The sequence below is a fragment of the Lynx rufus genome, unplaced genomic scaffold (genome assembly GCF_022079265.1).
Source record: "Lynx rufus isolate CCGP_SWC_20201006 ecotype Redwood Valley unplaced genomic scaffold, mLynRuf1.p SCAF_7, whole genome shotgun sequence".
NCBI lineage: Eukaryota > Metazoa > Chordata > Mammalia > Carnivora > Felidae > Lynx > Lynx rufus.
This window is the reverse complement of record NW_025814889.1, coordinates 71,463,095-71,485,350: the sequence shown is the minus strand read 5'-3', so window position 1 is coordinate 71,485,350 and position 22,256 is coordinate 71,463,095. Positions and strand designations below refer to the sequence as shown.

The window sequence follows — 22,256 nt, the reverse complement described above, 5'->3', positions numbered from 1 at the left end:
CTCACCACTTGCCTCACCACATAATTCTCATCTTCCTGAATTATGGATCTTGGTGGTCAGAATCTAACACATCACCTGGCACAATGAAGCATTCAGTAAAATTAATAAATGAATAAATCTACCATAACGAAAACTCAATAAGAATAGGGAATAGAACAGGACAACCAAGTGAAGAAAGAAAAACACATGATTACTAGTAATAACAGTAGCTGTATAATATAATAAGTGTTTCCTATGTGCCAGGTATTTACCTAAGTGTTCTGTCTGTATTAACTCATTTAATCTATATGCTTGTTGAATGTTTACTAAGCATTGTATAGGATGTGTCACGCACACATACACATTTAGAATGACAGCATACACAATTCTATTGATTTAACTGACAAGGTTCCCATAAAGTAGACGTCATCTGTACTTTCTTTTTAAGGAAATAAAAATAATGATAGCCAGCATTTATGATAGCTTACCATGATCCACGTTTCATGCTAAGTAATTCACAGAGATGAAGGTATGAATTCACTCTACTAACACAGACACTAAGGCTCAGCTCATGTAATCCTTTAGTAACAGGCTTAAGATTTGAACCCAGCTCTAGGCAAATTCAATATCATTTTCATAATACATTTTAAAACGTGGGTGCCTGGGTGGCGCAGTCGGTTAAGCGTCCGACTTCAGCCAGGTCACGATCTCGCGGTCCGTGAGTTCGAGCCCCGCGTCGGGCTCTGGGCTGATGATGGCCCAGAGCCTGGAGCCTGCTTCCGATTCTGTGTCTCCCTCTCTCTTTGCCCCTCCCCCGTTCATGCTCTGTCTCTCTCTGTCCCAAAAATAAATAAACGTTGAAAAAAAAAAATTTAAAACGTTACCTTAGCATTTTTAGTTTATTCAGATAGGGACACATGCAACAAACTTCAGAACATTTTTATCACAACACAATTGTAGTCACAAGCTTCCAGGGATTAACATGCGTTTATGTTAAATATTAAGTGGGGAAAAACTATTTTTGGTGTCAAATAAATGAAATGTTACCCAATATCCAAAATAATCCCATTACCCAAGGCTCACGAAAACTATTGGTTACAACCACTTAATATCTCAGTAACTATTTGCACACGGTGCCTGTTTCTTCAATTGCAAAATGGGAATAATAATAAATATATATAACGGCAGTGGGTCTAAATAAACGCATAGATTTAAACCACTTCGGGGAGGTTCTAGCACATGAGCTCAATAAATTTAAATGTTATTATTGTTAATATGGCAGTCACAATAATTTCTTTAAATTATCAGTAGTACTCAATTTTTACAAAAGTATAATGAAATCCAACATTATTCAATGGTTGTATTCCTAGAAAGTTATGTACCAATTCAAATTTTTAATAAAATAAATAACATTCTTTTCTAAAATAAGCTTTGTAGATGGATTAGTTTACTGTAACAAATCATTTACTTTTATCATTTGGTTTTTTAGGGGGTGACTAGATGGCTCAGTCAGTTAAGTGTCCGACTTTGGCTCAGGTCATGATCTCATGGTCTGTGGATTCAAGCCCCGCATTGGGCTCTGCTTCGAACTCTGTGTCTCCCTCTCTCTCTGCCCCTTCCCTGCTCATGCTCTCTTTCTCTCTCTCTCTCTCAAAATAAGTAAATAAATATTTAAAAATTAATTACTTTAGTTAAATTTTTGAACAGAGAGGGAAAAGTGGAAAAACCTGGATTTTTATATATTCACTTTACTGTATATGAATTATATAAATATGTATACATTTATGTGTATATATGTATATATCTATTTATAAATAAATACATAAGTAATTTACTTAATACACAAGCAAAGTAATTTAGATGCTCAGGAAGGTGACACTTAATTGATCTGAGGATTTAAAAGAATTCATACTGCTTACAAACTCATAAGCCTTACTCCCAGGAGTGGCTTGGACATCTACAGATTCTCGGCATTTATTTTTATCCTTGGAACACCTTCAGGAAATGTCATGTTGTTTCCAGGTTAGCATCAGGGTCCTGCTAACTTACAATCTGCCACTTCTCTCTGTCTTCCTTTGGCCGGGGTTTTGGTGCTTTTCCTCCGCTCTCTGGTTGGAAACTAGGAACCCAGGTGGAGATGAGCATTATGCTAAAGTGCCTACATTTGTTTCTGCGCCTTCTCTGTCATTTCCACAACAGCACTTTGTTTCTCCCCAGGCATCTGGGAACTCAAATTCCCTTTTTAAGTTACTTTTAGTACTTCAAGAACCATCCCAATTAAGTTCATTATGTTGATTATTTCAATGAAGTTACAAAGCAATTAATAACAATTTTGTCAGCCTTCTTCCTTTTGCCAGTATGTTTAGGGAGAACAGGAGATATATTTTAGGGTATCAAGTGCTAATTCCTAGGCATGCAGAAATTATATGCCTCACAGTTTGACACCAAATCTTGTTATTATCTGGCTGCACATTATACTCATGAATTTCAAGCATGAATGGGCAAAGCCTTCATTAAAAATTATGGACCCACTCTTTAGGAAAAAAAAAACTGCTAACATCAAAGTAAGGCTGGCACTTGGTAAGCTTTCAAAAGCACAGCTCTGTGATTGTTTCAGCCTGATTAACCATTCACACCTTTGCATTTGTTTCAAAAAACTAAACCATCTGCAGTGTTTTTTTTGTTTTGTTTTGTTTTTTCTTTTAAAGGTTTTAAAGAGTAAATAATGTGATTGGACACTGCAGTCTGTTGTTCCTGCAAGTAAACAGAGCAGAGCTAGAATCCAACAAGCTGTCAAATAATGTTTCTCAAAGGGAAGGACAAGTGAAGAAGGCAGGGATGCTAAGGTGGTAACACCCATTGCATCTGAAGAGAAGCTCTCAACATTTTGAAGCTCTACAGGTACCAGTCTTCCATTACCATAGCTACAACAGTGGGTGATTAGCAGTGATTGCCACTCACTGCTCTCATGTTGAAGTGCCATTCCAGGACCTATACAATTCCGTCCAATTCTGTCTCCATCCAATACTTTCCATTTACCGCCCCCCTAATCCCTATCATCCCAATGACCACAGGATTTCTCTGCAGATCTCTTCCTCTGACCAGCGCCAGCCATGACACGTGCATCACTCCAGTTGGCTGCTGGCATCTTCTATTATGCGACCCTTGGTCCTCCTCACCACCTTTCTCCTCCACTTGCACATTAGCTACAATCTGTCAGCCAGCTGCACCACAGCAAGGATGCCAGAGAGCAGAGCAGACGCTGACAACTATTGACAGCACGGTCAATAATCACTTTTCCTATTGTGCACAATCTCTGTCATTAACTGTTTTTAGGCCTTGTTAATTTTTTCTTAAAGTTCCTGAACGCAATTTAATTTTTACAAGAACATTTCTCAAGTTTATTGTTTTCCAACTGTACTAAAACATCCTTTACCCAACATTTAAAACTCAACAATATATGATTAATTTTTTTAAGATTCCATGGCAACCAAAGATTAAATTTGAATTTGAATAAAAGAACTTAGCCTCCCTTAAAAATCTTCTAGTAGCTGGAAAGAATACTAATATAATTTTATGTGGAGTCTTGTCAAGTGCATTCAAGAAATGTCAAACTATATTTTTAGCCACGGAGTTTGCTTAATCCCATAAGACTCTATCTCGCCTTTATGTTGACAAATGAACAGAACTGAAATATCAGGGATCTGAGCTTCTGTCAAGATCCACTTCGCATCAAAAGTTGTTGTTCTTGTGCAGCTGTTTTCTCAAACTTTCAAATTAAAATCTACACTAACCTTACCTTATGATTACCTGGGGTTTGCTATTGAATTCCTTTGTTGTCACACCTTAATTGACTCCAAGCTTTACTTTTTATGTACAAGTCAATGAACTGTTGTGAAAACTCAGCAGGAAAATCAGACGAGAGACTCCTGATAATTGTCATTGACTAGAAAAATGTCATCTTACTCATCTGCCTCCCACGTTTGCTTCTTGAATGCCGTATTTGGCTCCAACTTCACCCCCCCTTTCATGTTTTTCTGCATATAGTCTATTTTACAGAATACAAAATTAGTATTTTAACAACATTTGCAACCTGGCCTTTACTAACATAAACAGGACTAAAAGTGGATGGGAATAAAACTATTTAAATTCATGTCTTATTTTTGCCTCTAATACTCCTGGGAAACTTTATTAATATTTGGAACTCAGGGCCCATCAGAAGGGAAAAATTGTGAGACAAAGTTTAATGGCATTTAAAAATTCAAATGGACCTACTTTGTATCAAGATTGTATTTTAAGATTCAGCATTTTTCAACACTAGTTTTTAGACGTATTTTAGTGAATAGGGACTATGATTTATACACTCAAGATAGTCTAGTCATATTTAGAAAAGCATACTTGATATATAAGTTTTCCTTAAATAATATAATTTTTAATTGTGAATTTTCATCACTTAACATAATTCATGTGTTAATTCCTATAAGCAGTCAAAATTCTGGCAAATGGCGTAACATTAACATCAGGTGTATTTATAATTTAGAGTTACCTACTTAAAACTGGCCTCATAAAAAAAATCCTCACTTAGGGGCGCCTGGGTGGCGCAGTCGGTTAAGCGTCCGACTTCAGCCAGGTCACGATCTCGCGGTCCGTGAGTTCGAGCCCCGCGTCGGGCTCTGGGCTGATGGCTCAGAGCCTGGAGCCTGTTTCCGATTCTGTGTCTCCCTCTCTCTCTGCCCCTCCCCCGTTCATGCTCTGTCTCTCTCTGTCCCAAAAATAAATAAACGTTGAAAAAAAAAATTTAAAAAAAAATCCTCACTTAAATAGTTTTCTATGAAAAATGGTGAAAATACAATCTTGGTATTACTTCATATTCATGTGGGAATGACAGCATAGTGAAAATAAAAAGATGTTAAGATTAGTAGAAAGTCTTCATTCAGAAAATGCAAACTGCAAATTATATTTTAAGATGTTCTCATTTATGAAACACTGTAACTTTTTAAATTAAGTAACACTATTAACAGTCATAATTCCACGTGCTTTATATTTTATCTCACAGCAGTTCACAGCTGTATTGTCTAAGTAATAATTATGAAAAGTAAGCCACCCCCTGGGCAAATGGCAATAATACATGCTAACATTTAATGAGAGGTAAGAATTAAGTTAATGCACATGGAGAATTGGGGGAAAGGGTCATATGCTGGTAGGAGGGAGGATGCATTGGAAGAAAGTTTATGTAAATGACACTGTATTCAAATAGGCAAAATTATAAGCTGTTTTCTGTATTATGAGCGGGAAGGAGATGAGCACATACCTGTCCTAATAGCTAGAGAGGTAAACTCGTTGAATAACTTGAGCTCAAGCTCAGGCATAGGGATGTTGATCAGCTTTATAGCAAAGCTGGCATTCTTTTAGGGGAATCTGTTTTGAGTATCAGAAGCAACCCACACTTGAAAGTTGCTCTGTAAGAAACCCAAATCAAGTTCTAGAGTTAGCACTGGAGGCAAGGGTAAATTTATTGAACACCTACATCGCCCTGTGGCAATGTGTGGGTCTCAGGGAAGCCCACCCTCTCATCCTTCTTGGTCTTCATTCCTGCTTCTTTTTTGTGAAGTCTCTGAACACCAAAAGATTCCTCCCCTGAGTTTCCCTTCAGCTTTGATACTGGATGGTTCTGAGCCCACATATGTCAAAATATTCCCATGCAAAACTTCCTAAAACCACCTTAGAGAAATGATCGCCAACTTGCCTGTGTATTAGAATCTCACATTTTAAAAAATTCCAATGCCCAGGCTATAATCCAGACAAATTAAACCACCATCTCTGGGAGTGGGACACAGGCATCAGTTGTTTTTGAACTTCCCCAGGTAAGTCCAATGTAAAGACAAATTTGGGGAAAACTGCCTTATGGAACTCAGGTTAAAAAAAAAAAAAAAACCAGTGGAGCAACCAACCAAATAGTAAGCTGGGTTCATTGTGCCTATAAAGAAACTGCCTAAGAGCTTGATAAATACCGACATCTTAATGACATTTATATATTCGTTTAAGATTTCCACAATGCATATTCATTTAGAATGCATGTGCACATCATTTCCCTGTGATAAAGCGAAGCTAGTCAGTCAACAAATACAGTATGAGCTTTCAGTCTCTCTGCACACATGCTGGTAGTGGCTAACCTGACCACAATAACAAGCATTTCATTAACACTTCAGAAAGTGTTATTATAAAAAAAAATTTTTTTTGTCCACTTGAGCTTGAACTGTTGAGTGGAAAGAGTGCTAAGTGGAACAAGGCCTCTGGTTGTTCTTAGCAGCTGTGATTAGAGTGCAGGGAGTTCTGGTCTCCCCTGCCTTTTAGAAGTAAGAACCAAACAGGGAGGACCCACCCTGCGGAGGACACACAAGTTTATGGGGTGTGATGGAGATGTTCTAAAATGGCACTTGCCCCAGATTCACTCCTCACACTGACCTTTCAATGTTCATGTGATGTGTCAGCTTCCAGCTTAATGTTCCCTGTTTATAAGGGATAAAACAGATGACAGATGACCGGGGGGGGGGGGGGGGCAGAATTCATGAAGTTACATCCTACTTTGCATTCCTGGTTTGTTTGTTTGTTTTACTAAATCAATCTTGAAACCTCTTCATAGGGAATATGCGCTCTGGTTCAATATAGCCCCTCCTTCCACCCCACACACCCTTTTATCTCAAACCAGATGTTTCACACTTTTACTAGATGGGTCTGGCCCTCAGGGCATTTGAATCTGCAATTCCAGTATTTATTATTTATGCAAGTTTAACACAGAAAGCTACTGCCATTCATTAAAACCTCACCACAGACTATGACTTGGGATGCTGAAAGATGATTTGGAAACTCTGAGTAGACCAAAAGATGTGGGACAACACGCCACACAGCACGAGCTCTGCCAGCCCAGAGTCTCATGAGAGGCTGACTGAGGAAAGGCCCTGACAGAGGTTCCTTCAGTAAGAGGAAGTTAACTTCAAATGCAATGATATTAGAACTCCACTTTCGCCATATTTAAGATGTGATGTTTACTCTCTCACACATTTTTTTTTTCTCATTCTGTAGATGCTTGCTGCATATTTATTACGTGAATAGATTCATCAGTACTTGAGTGAGACCCTCGGAAGGGTCTTGGACTACTAAAGGTCTATAACTTCGTGTCATCAAAATTTGGTAAAGTATTCAAAAAGGACACATAGAGATAACTTAGTTGATGAGTTTTATTATGTAGAAAATAAGTTTGTGAGGAAAAAGAGTAGTTTAAATGGAGGCAAAAAGATGTCTGAGGAAATATTGGCGCTAAAATAGTACTAAAATGAATGTGTACAATCTTCCATTTAGTAGAATATGCTATGAGCATCCCAGGTCCTTTGGCACTAAAGAAAGTATTTTCTCAAAAATATTGTGATCTACAGAGATAGTCAATTGTAAGTGTCAACAATTTCAGACAGATACCAATAACACTACCTTATAAGGCTAAGAAAATAATGTAAATAGGTACCAAGAATAATTATTCTGTTTGTTTTTTAAGTGATCATATAATCAAAATTAAAAATTAAAAATATATTTGTTTTAATACACATGGATATATGTTATTTTTACATTTTAGAAAAAAATGAATTTTAAGTGGCCTTTATTTTTTTCAACGTTTTTTTTTTTTAATTTTATTTTATTTTCGGGACAGAGAGAGACAGAGCATGAACGGGGGAGGGGCAGAGAGAGAGGGAGACACAGAATCGGAAACAGGCTCCAGGCTCTGAGCCATCAGCCCAGAGCCTGACGCGGGGCTCGAACTCACGGACCGCGAAATCGTGACCTGGCTGAAGTCGGACGCTTAACCGACTGCGCCACCCAGGCGCCCCTTAAGTGGCCTTTAAAAAGACATTCTATACCTATACCAATATAGTAAAATCAATCTGTTGATTAATAAATATTTCAAAACTTACATAATTTTAATTATATTTAATCCCATTAATACTCAAAGAATCGTGTAATAAGCTTATCTAATAAACTAGCAGGTCACCATATAAATAAATATTCATTCAATGAATGAATGAATGAGTTTAGATATCTACCACCTAGGTAGGCACAAAACTGGTTCATTTTGCCAATTTTTTACTGAAGCAAAATAAAATGCATTTTTTTTCAATCTACACTTAGATTTGCCAAAAATCTTCCACTGACTCTATCATCTCTAGTTGAAATTGAAAATGCCAAATAGAAATTAGGACAATTATAACATAAGTCAAAGAAGAAAGTAGTCAGATCTTGAAAATTATTCAGTTTCATTTTTTTTTCAATAGCTACAGGTTCACAGTATCTTTTATGATGTATTTTAAAACCTTTATGAGAGGTGCTATTCTTTCAGTGAAAACAGATGGCTTCTCTCCAGGTTTCCTGCTTCATCTCAAGTGCCTGACTCTAACGTAGGCATTGTTTCTCATATAGCCTCTGCTTAGAAGTGAAGAACAATTAGGAATTTTTAAGGTGGCACATGTGTTGTTCTCTCTGTGAACCCTGGTCTATAGTATTAAAGAAACTACTGATAATGGACCTAGTGGTCTGTTGTATTTGATATCTTTGGAAATGTCAAAGGTATTTATTTGATATTATACCTAACTTGTAAGTTCCACTACTGTTCTATGCCTAATTGACTCCTTACCTTGTGCACTATCATGTTCACAAAGCAACTCAAGACACTCAGTGAACAACTTAGATAGACTAGGGAAGGCTACTGGAGTCAGGCACAGGGCCGGGATAAACCTTAACATCTTCTGCCAGCCAGGGCAAAAGGAAGTCTTCTATTTCCCAATCAGCCTTCAGATATGTAAGAAAAGAGAACAATATATGCCAAACATGATTTTACTTAACCATTCATTATCAAAATATTCCCCCACTCACTTAAATACTTCAATTTCTTGAAATATGATGTAATAGCTTTCATAAAGCAACCACAAAACATAATACTAGGCACTTCATTGCCATAAATTTCTTTTTGATGTTTACAGAACATTTAACTACAAATGCAACATACACTGTGAATATAAAAATCTTTAGTGCTCTAAAAATCCTTGGGGCAAACAACTGCTAAAGGATAGCGATTTCATATAAACAAAACACTTAGTGCTGAAATAACCAGGAATTGCAGTATCTCTCTTAATGGTAGTATAATAGAAAGCTATTCTTTACTTTCTTCCAGTCCCAGAAATGAGATGCTTTCAAGCACCTATATCTGTCAAAAAGCAGTAAGAATAGCAGCTGAGTTTTCTAAAATTTAAAAGTAATACTTTGGCTGGGATGTCACGTACTGTCACTTAGCACCTAAAAAGATCTGCACTCCCCTTGCCCCAATTAATGACACAATTCAACAAATTTTATTAACATGCTGGCAAAAAAAAAAAAAATTAAACCAACTTCTATGTCTATATTCCACCTCTTATTAAGATCCTGATTAAATATTCCCAAGAAAATTATTCTGCTCGGCAAGATAGTGGAGTAGTTAAAAGCGTTGAAGACTTTGGAAACTAACCGAAAATTTACACACACACACACACACACACACACACACACGCATGCACGCACATGCATACACACACAAACATACAGTGCTTGGCGCCTAGGAAGAGGTACTACGTAAAAGTTAAAAAAAAAATTACAAGGGGAATAATCTAACTACTTATGAAAACTTTTACCAAAAAAACAACAAAACAAAAACAAAAACAACCCACATAGCTTCTTTCTGAAGTTCTAATGTACACTGATATTAGCAACTAGTACTCATTGTATTACTGACTTTGAAAGGAAAAATAAATATTAATGTTTCCTGGCTTTTATTTAAACTTCTTTGGGAAAATTATTGATAAATGGTACTTTAAAGGTGTTGAAGCATTATGTTAGGAAAATGATAAAGAATGTGTGGACAATCCTTCTTTCCTCACCTGCCCTGAGGAAGTGTAAACCCAGAAACAGAAATACAGTATAATGGAACTGAAAGTGATGAAATTGGAAATGGGAAAGATGAAAAGTGAGTGTTTTCTGCCTCTAATGGGAATGTCTCTCTTTAAGAGATGGCCTTAGTGTCTTTCCTATCTTATTGTAGTTCAATTCAGTACATTTCCATAGATGCCTTTCATACTTAGCGTATAGTCCATAAATTTTTAATAAATGATTATAAATTACATACAATACACCCATAACATACTATGAATTTCCAATAGACATTGAACTCAGAAAAGTCATAGTGGAGCCAGAATTTGGGCTTCTATTCTTAAACATCCATGTGCTATACTACAATCTATTTTACTCAGAAATACTTTTTTTTATTTCATGCCATATGGTCAATACTTTAAAAATCCAAGAGTCCTGAAAATTAAAAGACTCTTGATCACAATTTGTGATGCTCTCTGAAAATAGGTTAGACTCTCCTGTCTTATTAATTTTTTAGTGAGAACTTATTATTTTGAAGGAACATGAAACACAATGCTAAAATATTTATAGAGATGTTAAAATATTTATATGTGCAAAAGCAAAATGACCATATTTGGTTCTAAATTTTCTAATGAATAAAAAGGTAATGTAAAAAATAATTCTATTATGCTCTTTGTTTCAATCAAATGACCAGATGAACTGGCAACGATTTTCTTCAATTACAGGTACTACTAAATCTTGTGTCTTTAGGTTTTGTCTGTGTCCATGTTGGTGACCCGCCCAGATCCTCTTCACCCACCGGTACACTCCACTCCCCAAGAATACAGCATGCACCCAGTGGACCAGGCCAAGTGGAGATTTTACCTGCAGCCATATTGACCACATCTTTGCTTGCCTCTTTTCCCCACTCTCCCCTGGGTCCCTCGTCTCTTTACAGGTTTCCCTGAAGAGCACTCCCTCAATAAATCATGTGCTCCCAAATCTATGATGCATGCACTTTTTTAGGGAATCTCACTTAACACAGAATCTTTATAGAAAGAATACATTATTAACTAAATTCTTGATCCAGTTTCCACTTGCACTGTATAAAATAATGAAATGAAACCAACAAATTTATCAAATATGGGGTTAACCAATCATGGAGGTAACTGAAGTCATGAACTGCTCCAAAGAACAGGCAAAGAAAAGAGAGCAAAAGATAAAAACTCAGAGTAATGCCAAGCTCTTGGGTTCAGCTCCAGTGGCTAAATATCTCATTTGTGTTCTTCCATTTGTCATATACACTTGCTCAATGAGTTTGCTAACTCTAGTCCTTTGATTCCATCTTTCACAGCATATAAATTCTTCTTTATTATTAAGTTGAGTAAAGCTATTATTGCTACCTTATTTCAGATACTAAATCAATTCAATTATGCTTTATATTCTGCCATTTTGATATCAGTGGAAGAGAAATAATTAGAAAACTGGCATTGATCATAATATGAATTGTCAAGCTCAATTCCAGATGGAATAACAAGCTAGATGTGATGTCAGTTTTATTATAAGCTATTGTTCATTGACAAACTTAGCATTTGCAGTCCACAACATAATGGCAGGTACGTAATAGGAAATTTTGAGCTAAATAAGCTATTATTAACTTGGTGAAATGAAAATAACAGAAATAATCATAACCCTCTCTTAGTAAAGCATGGGACAATAATAGAAAATAAGCAGCAAGCATGGGACCACAATAAAAACATGTGACAAATTTTAAGTTAGTATGTATGTGTGTATATATACACATATACATACATATAATATATATACAAGTTTTAAGTTAGTATGTATGTATATATACATATATACAAATATATAATGTGTATATATATATATATATATATAATTTCATATCTTCTACATTTAAGCTAGAAGGAATATTTTTCTCTGAAACCTGCAGAAACACTCCCTCACTCTATTCTGTTCCAGATTTGTAAATAAAGACTGATTCAGGAGTATTAATTATTCTCAAGCATACACCATTCTTTAATTCTCTCTGCCTCTGTCCACTGAACTTTAACCAGTTTTCTGTCTTATGTGGGAATAGCTCTGTGCTTAAGTGGCTGAAGGGATATATCTTCACCTAGCTTCCTTCCACCCCCAGAGCCAGGAGAAGAACTATGCCAGTGACAGCAATAATGGCCATTCAAAGAACCCTCGGGCAGGATCTCTAAAGCTCAATGTTTGTTTTACCTAAGAATGCCTTTAGGGGCGCCCGGGGGGCTCAGTCAGTTAAGCATCCAACCTCAGCTCAGACCACGATCTCACGGTTGGTGGGTTTGAGCCTCACATCGGGCTCTGTGCTGACAGCTAGAGCCTGGAGCTGCTTCGGATTCTGTACCTCCCTCTCTCTCTGCCCCTCCCCTGCTTGCACTCTGTCTCTCTTTCTCTCTCTCTCAAAAATAAACAAACATTAAAAAGTTAAAAAAAAAAAAAAAGAATGCCTTCTATACTCAAAGGATACATCACAATGCTGGGAGAACTCCATCAACAATCTATTACTTCCAACCAAGGGTGTTTACAAGCATGTGTCCTCCTGGTATGGAAACAAGCTCAGAGGACAAGTGCTTACGGGGGTGAGGGGATAGGAAGACCCTGAACAGTACAGTTCTCCCTCCACCTTTTAGAATGCCCATTTTACAACACTAAGTCACAAAATGGAGCAATGAAAAAAGAAATGGAACTTAATGCTTATGTGCTCTTATCATCCATTTATTCTTCAATAAATGTTTCTTAAGCATCTATTTATGCCTGGTACTGTGCTGAGTGCCACAAGTGATACTGGAACGCCCCTCAGGAAGTTTATAACCAAGTAAAGAAGAAAGTTTTCAGCTTTACCTCTTAAATAAACACAGCCATTTGAAACAAAGATAATAGCAATATAAATATGAATTACACCATCTCTTTGAAGGAACAGAACACATGTGAAACATAAGAAGGCAAATTTGTCACTCAAATATTTAGAGAGATAATGCAGTACTTACAAAATAGGCACACTTAAAATAGAAGGGAGAAATATATTTTTAAAAACACTTTTTTTTCTACAATCATATTCTTGCCAGAGATTCAATGGAGATAATTAAGCAAATTTTAAGATTTTACTTCTTGTTGTAGTCCTACAAATCCTACAAAGGCTATGTTTTATCAATATAAAGACATTTCTACATAACATACTAAGTTTTTGTAGCTCTAATAGAACTCTGAATTTCAAGAAGAAAAAAAAAGTCTGTTAAAATCACACAAACAGTCGCTATACAAATGTGAAATAAAGGTAAAGCCAATGGGCAAACAACTACATTGTTTTTTATATGTATGACGTCTCTTTACAGGGGGAGCTTTGCTAGTAGTAACACATATACACACAGAAGTCCACAGACAATCCTGGGAAAAATATGCCAAGACCAAGCAAGGTTCCATGAGTAGTAAGACGTGATACATACCATATATGGTTTTATGATGAAAAATGCTTCTTGACTTCAGTCCTATGTGAATTGTCTTCTTTAGGTCATGGCTCAACTTTACCATTTGTACCCTCCCTGGCCCCCTCCTGCAAACATGAACCTCAAACCTGGACTCTGATGTCCCTATCGCTGTCATAAGCCATTTACCATTGACTTCTGTAACAGAAAAGCCACTAGAGCAGGAAGAGGCAAGGGCTGCAGAAAGGAGATGGTTAGGTACAGATAGACAGGAAGTGATTTTTTCTTCTGCTATTAAATGAAGGGCAGAAGAAAATGCCATCTTGATGTCCTCAGAATCCTCTGCCACCTTAGACCTGAGCAGAGCCTGTGATCTTTGTCTTCTGCAGGAGGGGATAGTAAAACTGCAGATATGTACTGTGGGATGGGCCGACACGCCCTGCCCCTCGCTCAAGGGCAGAGGGTGGGCAAATTTGTGGATATGTGGCAATGGTGTCGCATGAGACACCCAGTGCTTTTATTTCATGCATGTCTTCATGACAGAGCTCTTCTCTGCTCGTATCAACACAAAGGGCCAGCTCAGGGCTCAATGACACCACTGTCATTTTATGTATTTCTTTTACATGAATTTTTTAAAAATCTATCTGACCAAACAAATGGTGACGTTAACCCTGACTTAATATATTATTTTGTCCTCTGCATGAGGCATCCCACAGAGCTGGGAAAAGTCAGGATTGCCAGGACGCTGAACCTAGTAGAGCTTGATGCTCGGCAGTGTGAGGGTCAGAGAGATTTGTCAGGTTGGTTGACATCAGCCTTGCCTTGGGATCTCATCAGTTCTGGTGTGCCTTTTAAAACCATGAGGAAGTTTTGAATTATTTCCATAAAAGAAAAATTCTCCATTTCAGAACTACATTAAAAGGCACACTTTTATTGGAAATGTAAATAGTCACTTACTTTTCCATGACAGTCACCTTCATCATTGATATTCACTTCATGATGAGAATTCTATAGACAAATGAAGGTCAAACCTCCTTAGACTCCTCTCATGAGGAAAACTATTATTTTTTAAAATGTTATCAATGCACACATATGTAGACATATAAATATTTATATGGAAACTTACCACCTAGTCGGTGAATAAAAATGGGAATAGAAATGAGGTGCTCTGGGAATCCTCCCTGTGTGACTGTACTTTCAAATCAGGAGAGCGCTGTTTCTTTTGCCATTTGTATCCCTGTGTCTAACTGGGAAAGGTCAATATTTCATATAACATAAGCAACAAAGGACTTTGGATTCTTTCTCAGTTTACGGAAAGGAAAACATGTGAGGTCCCAGAAGGTTAAGTGACTTAAGATCACATTGCTGCGTTAAACCTAAAACACATTTTTCTGGATTCTCAATCCAGTCCTACTTCTGTGGTATTGGAAGTATTGATCAGAGTAATTATCTATGGTATTGAAAAAGGTAAAAAGTTACCAGGTTAGCTAGTGAAAATAGAAGGTATTACAGTAGTAAATTTAGTAAACTAGGAACATGAGCCAGACCTTAGAGGAAGATAAAGACCACAGCTAAACTGTGGAATTATTTGTACTCTGCTAGGCCACAAGAGAAGGGCAGAGAAGTGCACAGTAGAAATCCAACCACAAAAGGTAAAGGTCTTTGGTCAAAGCTGCACCATGTGTTTGCCTCTCAGGGCTGCCCTAGAAATTGCCCCCCCCCCACCTTATGATTCAAAAGAAAAAGATCCTGGGGATCCTGGGTGGCTCAGTTGGTTAAGCTCCTGACTTTGGCTCAGGTCATGATCTCACAGACCCCACGTTGGGCTCTGTGCTGACAGCTCAGAGCCTAGAGCCTGCTTTAGATTCTGTGTCTCCGTCTCTCTTTGTCCCTCCCCCATTCACTCTCTCTGTCTGTCTGTCTCTTCCTCAAAAATAAACATTTAAAAAATTTTTAATTTAAAAAAGAAAAACAAAAGAAAAAGATCCTAATTTTAAAAATGAAGTAAATTGAGACAGCTACATATGGCCTAGGAAACACTATCTTGAGGGAAAGTCTGAGGAGGGTTTCGGTAGAATTGGGCCACAAACAGATACTGATGTCATCATGGGAAAGAAAATGATTTCTGGGGGTGCCTGGGTGGCTTGATCAGTTAAGCGTCTGACTCTTGATTTTGGCTCAGGTCACGATCTCACAGTTCATAGGTTCGAACCCCACATTGGGCTCCACACTGATGGGGGAAAGCGTGCTTGGGATTCTTTCTCTCTCCTTCTCTCTCTCCCCTTTCAATTCTCTGTCTCTCTCTCTGACTCTCACTCTCTCCTTCTCTCTCAAAGTAAATAAAATAAAATAAGAAAGAAAGAAAATGATTTCTGTATCAAATGGTGGATCCCGAAAACTACAGACTGAGGTCACAGGGCTTGTTGGTCTGTGTTTCTCCCCTGACTTTGCTCAGGGGCAGTGTTACGTGGAAATCAGGAAGTCATGTGCTGTATTGCCTTAGTGTGTCATGGCACTGGAGGCTGGAAGGGAACTGTAGACATTCTGGCCCCCGGACCTGGGATAAGCTGGGAAAAGCACGAATGTCTACAATAAAGCATTTATGTCCACCTCATACTGCAGCATTTTAAGTCCTATTACAGGACCACACACTTAATCTTCACAGAAACTTGTAGCACGGGCAGCAACTACTAACCCCTTTAGAGAAATGTACAAGCAGGCTCAGAGGATTGTATATTATTTGTGGAAGATCAAACTATATGTGGCAAGGTCAGAGAATCCAAATTTCTGATTTCTCTTTTCCATTTTATTAAGCAGACTCACCATGAAAATGGAGTAAAAAAAAATCACAATCCACAGTTAATGCAGATATTTTTCAAAAGGCATTAGCTCCTATTTCAAGAAAGTTACATGTTTAAAGTTTTCTTTCTAGGGGCGCCTGGGTGGCACAGTCGGTTAAGCGTCCGACTTCAGCCAGGTCACGATCTCGCGGTCCGTGAGTTCGAGCCCCACGTCAGGCTCTGGGCTGATGGCTCAGAGCCTGGAGCCTGTTTCCGATTCTGTGTCTCCCTCTCTCTCTGCCCCTCCCCCGTGCATGCTCTGTCTCTCTCTGTCCCAAAAATAAATAAAAACGTTGAGAAAAAAAAGAAAAAAAAATTTAAAGTTTTCTTTCTAAATAGGTTCCCTTTTAAACGGCAAACTATTTTCTATTTAGGTTCCCTTCTAAATGTTTTTCCCAATGGAAATAGAAACTTTTGACATGAGGCAGCCTGGTCTTTATGTCCGGCTTATATTCATTCTCTCTCTCTCTCTCTCTTAATTTTCTGTATTTTTTTAAGTAAACTCTATGCCCAACATGGGGCTTGAACTCAAAACTCTGAGATCAAGAGTCACATCTCTACCAACTGAGCCAGCCAGGCACCTGATGTCTGATTTGTTCTGTCACATCTAGTGACTACAAATAAAATAGATCACTTTTCAAATCTAGATCTTAAAGTTAATGGAACGGGATACATTTGGTAACCTGTTCTGTTAACATTCTAAAATTGAACACAGTGATAGGAGGCTCAAAAACTAGGCTATACAAACCTTTTGGTAGTTACTTAGTACTCTTGCAAGATGATCACAGTAGTAGCAGTTAAGATGTAACTGCTTCCTGTCTCCTGAAAACACCTGCTCTAGGTAAGACACAAAGCTATCCATAGAAAGGGCATAACTGTTGTGACAACCTTTGGAACACATTTGTAGGGGCATGTCCCTACATGTGACATGGCAGGGCATCCTTTCTTTTGGTTGGTCCTCTCATTTTCAAGTGAATGGAAGAATAAAGCTAATTACTTTGAAAGGCGTCAACAAAGGTTAATACGTTCCATTTTTATGAGAGTTATGCTCTTTGTACTCTGAGATTCTCTTATAAACTTATAGGACCTAGAGCCTTTGAGCTACATACTATATTTAATTAATCCAATGGTTAAAAACAGAAGTTATTCATTTATCAATGGACACTTGGGTTACTTCCATTTCTTGGCTATTGTCAATAATGCTGCAATAAACAAAGAGGTGCATATGTCTTTTCCAACTAGTGTTTTTGTTTTTGGGGAGTGAAGAAGATGTAATACACACACACCTACACACACACACACACACACACACACACACACACACACACAATGGACTATTACTCAGCCATAAAAAAAGAATGAAATCTTGTGATTTGCAAAAACATGGATGGACCTAGAGGGTATAATACTAAGCAAAATAAGACAGAGCAAGAGAAATATCACCTGATTTCACTCATATGTGGAATTTAAGAAACAAAACAAACAAATAAAAAGAGACAAACAAACAACCAGACTCTTAAATACAGAGAACAAACTGAGGGTTGCTGGAGGGAGAGTGGGCAGGGGGATGGGATAAATCAGTGATGGGTATTTATGGAGGGTCCTTGTTGTGATGAGCACTAGGTGTTACATATAAGTGATGAATCACTAAATTCTACTCCTTAACCTAATATTACACTCACTATATGTTAAATAATTGGAATTTAAATAAAAACTTGAAACAAAACAAATTAACAAACAAAAGAGGCAAAAAAAACCACCCACATTCTTAAATACAGAGAACAAACTGGTGATTGCTAGAGGGGAGGTGGGTGGGGAATGGGTGAAATAGACAAGGGAGATTAAGAGTACATTTATCTTTTTTATTTAAGCATTTGTTTAATATATATTTTTGAGAGACAGAGAGAGAGAGCAAGCAAGCAGGGGAGGGGAGGGACAGAGGGAGAGGGAGATACAGAATCCGAAGCAGGCCCCAGGTTCTGAACGGTCAGCATGCAGCCCGACATGGGGCTCGAACTCACCAACCATGAGATCATGACCTGAGCCGAAATCAGACACTTAATCAACAAAGCCACCCGGGTGCCCCAATAGTATACACTTATCTTGCTGAGCACTGAGAAATGTAAAAATTGTAGAATCATTATATCAGACACCTGAAACTAATATAATACCATACGTAAATTACACTTGAAAAAAAATTTAATGAAAACAAAAAGCAAAAAAAAAAAAAAAAAGACAGAAGTTACTCTCTTGACAGAGGAACTCAGCATGAAATATGGTTTGTCTATTTGTTGCAGGCTTATAATAAAAAATACTAATAATGCACCATTAAGTTAGTATGTTCAATGAAGAAAACAAATGTAGAAAACTATTTTAAAAGCCCTAGCTACCCTTGTGATGAGCATAGCATAACATACAGAGATGTTGATTCAGTACATTGTACAACTGAAACTAATGTAAATTAGGTGTCAACTATACTCATATAAAAACATTAAATAAAAGTAAAATAATATTAATACAATTATAAATATGTGCTATGAAGAAAATTTTAAATAAAAATAGTCATTAAGAATACTTCTTCTGAGACAGGCCAGACAACATTCACATGAAAACTGCACATGTCAAAAAAAAAACAATCCTTTTTTGACAGACACAATTTGACATGTGCAATAGGAAATAAAAAAATTCTATTAATTTTATGAATGTGTATATGTTTGTATGCCCCTACATATAGATAGATATGTATGTATGTTATAAATAAATATTTCCTGGTGGACAGCCATCATTAATATTATAGTTGTATTAATTTTCCCCCTGAAGTAAACAAATACTACATATAATATCTAAATTTTCTGTATTCATGAATTTGTTTCACTCAAAAGAGAAGTAACTCTTGCTCTAAATCCATCAAAAGTGGTGTTTATCCAACATTATGAACATGTCTTCCATTTAATGTTTGAAATGGGTGAAGTTAAAATTTCTTACCATCCAAGCTGTGACAAAGTCCCCCATCCAGGTCCCTACTGCAGCTAATTTCATGAAACTTTCATTTCGGATGCCCATATAGTCTGTAATGATATATGCTCTGTGGAAACAAACACACAAGACATTGTCCAGACTGAGAGAGCTACATCGTCAAAGAATTCTGGTTCAGCAACACGCAAAGAGACTTCCCTCCCTTTCAACAAGATCTCCCGCTTTTGTCTCATCACATATGCTTACAGATCTGAAAGGCTCAGAAGAGCTCTGGGGGTGTCTGGGTCAGTTCCAATTAGATTTGAAGGCTGGCTGTGGCTATACCAATTACCACGTGCATTTCATTTTCAAGCTGTAAGACTGACAACAGCTTTTGGAAAATCAAACAGAGATACTCAGCAAAGGCATCATTTCATGCTCACTCAGGTATGAAGAGAGGGGAAACAATTCCTGAGTTAGAGTAACTTGAAAGGGAAGAGAAAAGCTCACTTTTCTTTCAGTTCTGTCAAGTCAGAACTATTGAAGACATACTGGGACGAGGCTTTACATAGAATATCATACCTGAACAATAGTCAAAACAAGGTGCGTTTGAGAAAAATTTTAATGCAATGAAGTAACGTAAAATTTGATTCAAATATATGTGGTTTAAATTATTACTTAAATAAATAACAATAACCAGAAGATTTTATTTCTCCTCTTTTTGTGTCACAATTTCTTGCCCACTTCCTATAACACTAATTCATGTTCTTTACAGCCCAAAGAGAGATTCAAAGGCATGGCTGATCATTAAATACAAGTAAGACTATACTTACTGCATGTAATTTCATTTCTCTCTTCTTATTTGATTTCAAGAAAATCTAAGTATTATTTTCCTGTGGTACAATTTCTCCAGGAAAACTGGGACACAGGGAGATCACTTAACTCACCCAATCAATACCACATAACTGATGAATGGTAATTAGGAATCAAATTTCCCTCTCTCCCTCTCTCTAAGGTTTTTTTTCGCTCAGATTTTTTTTACATTAAATTTTGTTTCTTTTCTTAAACATAAGAGTATTAGTTAACCTTGATTCTTCTTAAATGAACTTTAAAGTAAGATACAGTAGAAAATGATATGTTTGTTATTTAGTGAAACTATAAAGAAATACATTTTTGAAGTCATTGAGAGGTAAATCATCTCCAATTTAGGTTTGTTTTTTTTTCTGGAGTTATTTCAGATAGTTTTTTTTATCCATAATATAAACAAATATTTAAATGGTTTTACTTAACAACAAAAATAAACTTATGAACTCTTAAAACAACTTTTTCCCACATGCTTCATTCACCTACCTTAGAAGATCTTTATAAAAATCTTAAGATCTCACCTCAAAATTCTGGGTCTCTATTCCATGGATTTCCATAATGGCCAAAGAAATCATAGCTATCATAAACTGCTTGCTTACAATATTCCAGAGATCACTATTTGCACTTTAAATACAGTGTCTCCAATACCTTCCAAGTCAGCGCAATGAAATGTATTATGATTCCTGTTTCACACATATGGAATTGAGGCTTCAAAGAGTTTTTGCAACTTTCTCAAGGTCAAGCATCTAGTAAATGGACAAGGTTTGAATCTAAATGATTGTCTCCCAAATGCAGGCACTTAACCACTATGCTGTATCTTCTTCCTATAAGGGTTAGTGAGATATAAAAAAACACAAAGAATATCTATTCTGTTCCCCAGTATTTTAGAAGACATGAAGATCAAGACTTACATCCTTTGAGGATAATTCACAACAGAAGTCAAGAGCAGCATGCAGAGGCTGCAGCCCCCCAGAGTGACGATGAGTCTTGGATTCCCACCAAGTTCACAAACTAAACAGCCTATGCATGAAAGCCCCCAAGTTAACTTGGACACCTTGGTCTTACTCTCCTCAGTATCACTATTACTGAACAGTTCTTGGGCAGAGAACTCAGTGTACTTTAGAGTATTAGCTCTGATAACTGTCCAGCTCTTTCAGTGACATTTATTTCAAAGGATGTGTTGAATGCCACATCCCTATCTGTTACTTTGCCAGTGAGTTCTAGAATACGTTGAGCTAGGATGGAAATTTTGGGGTACATCCTTTGTGGTAATATAGGTATGTATAAGAGAAGACAATCTCTTATTTCAGTATCTAAAAATAGGGATGAAATGAGGGCACCTGGGTGGCTCAATCGGTTAAGTGTCCAACTTCAACTCAGGTCATGATCTCACAGTTCATGAGTTTGAGCCTCTTATTGGGCTCTGCATCATAGCCTGCTTCAGAATCTCTGTCTCCCTGTCTCTCTGTCCTGCCCCTACTGGCAGAGTCAGTCAGTAAGTCTCTCTCTCTCTCTCTCTCAAAAATAAACACTTAAAAAAATAAATAAATAAGTAAAATTAGGGATGAGATAGATAAGCTTGCAAGAGATCAATGATCCAGCCAAGAACTACAAAAAATCTAAATAAAATATTGGCAGTCTCAGTGAATTGGAGAGACAACATTAGAAACTTAAGGAGCCACGATCCTCATCTTGAAGGGGTCCAGAAGGAAGTATGATACACAGCTGGCTTTACTTTCAAGACATTTGTCAAATTATGAATTATGTTTGGGGGGAGGCTAAGAGACGAAGCAGAAAGTCTGTGAGAAGCACAGCAGAGCTTTGGCAATTTTACCACGTTAAGGAGACTATTGTACTTCAGATCCTGCCGGAAGGAAAGGACCAAGAGAACACACAGAGCAATGGAAGGCTAGAGAAAACCAGAGATGGATGGGTCCTTGATAAAACTGAATCAGTCCTTCCCCACTCCATTTCATGACTGGATTAAGGTGATGAGCTTCTATTCTACCCATCCAACAGAGGAAAGAGTGAACATTTTCTAGAAGAATAAAATATCATCTAGATCCTCTACGTGTTTTTATATAGAACATCCATCAGACATTGAAATATTACTAAGATATCAAGAAACAGGGCCATACCACCAAAAATCAAGAGAAAAACCATGTCTAAGACTTGATAACAACAGCGAGTTATTTTGGCTATTCTTTTCACCTTTATT

The 22,256-nt window shown here is 37.1% G+C and overlaps 1 protein-coding gene across 4 annotated transcripts in view; it reads right to left on the bottom strand.

The window, feature by feature from the left end:
- The window catches only part of TMEM117 (transmembrane protein 117), a 496,769-nt gene that overhangs the window by 231,153 nt on the left and 243,360 nt on the right, over nt 1-22,256 (bottom strand). For 3 of the 4 annotated variants that reach the window (XM_047066667.1, XM_047066664.1, XM_047066665.1), the window contains exon 4: nt 19,205-19,304. The exons of the other annotated variant lie outside the window; for it this stretch is intronic. In XM_047066667.1, the coding sequence (XP_046922623.1) occupies nt 19,205-19,304 (100 nt within the window). The remainder of the gene's footprint in view (nt 1-19,204; nt 19,305-22,256) is intronic. 4 annotated transcript variants of the gene reach the window in all.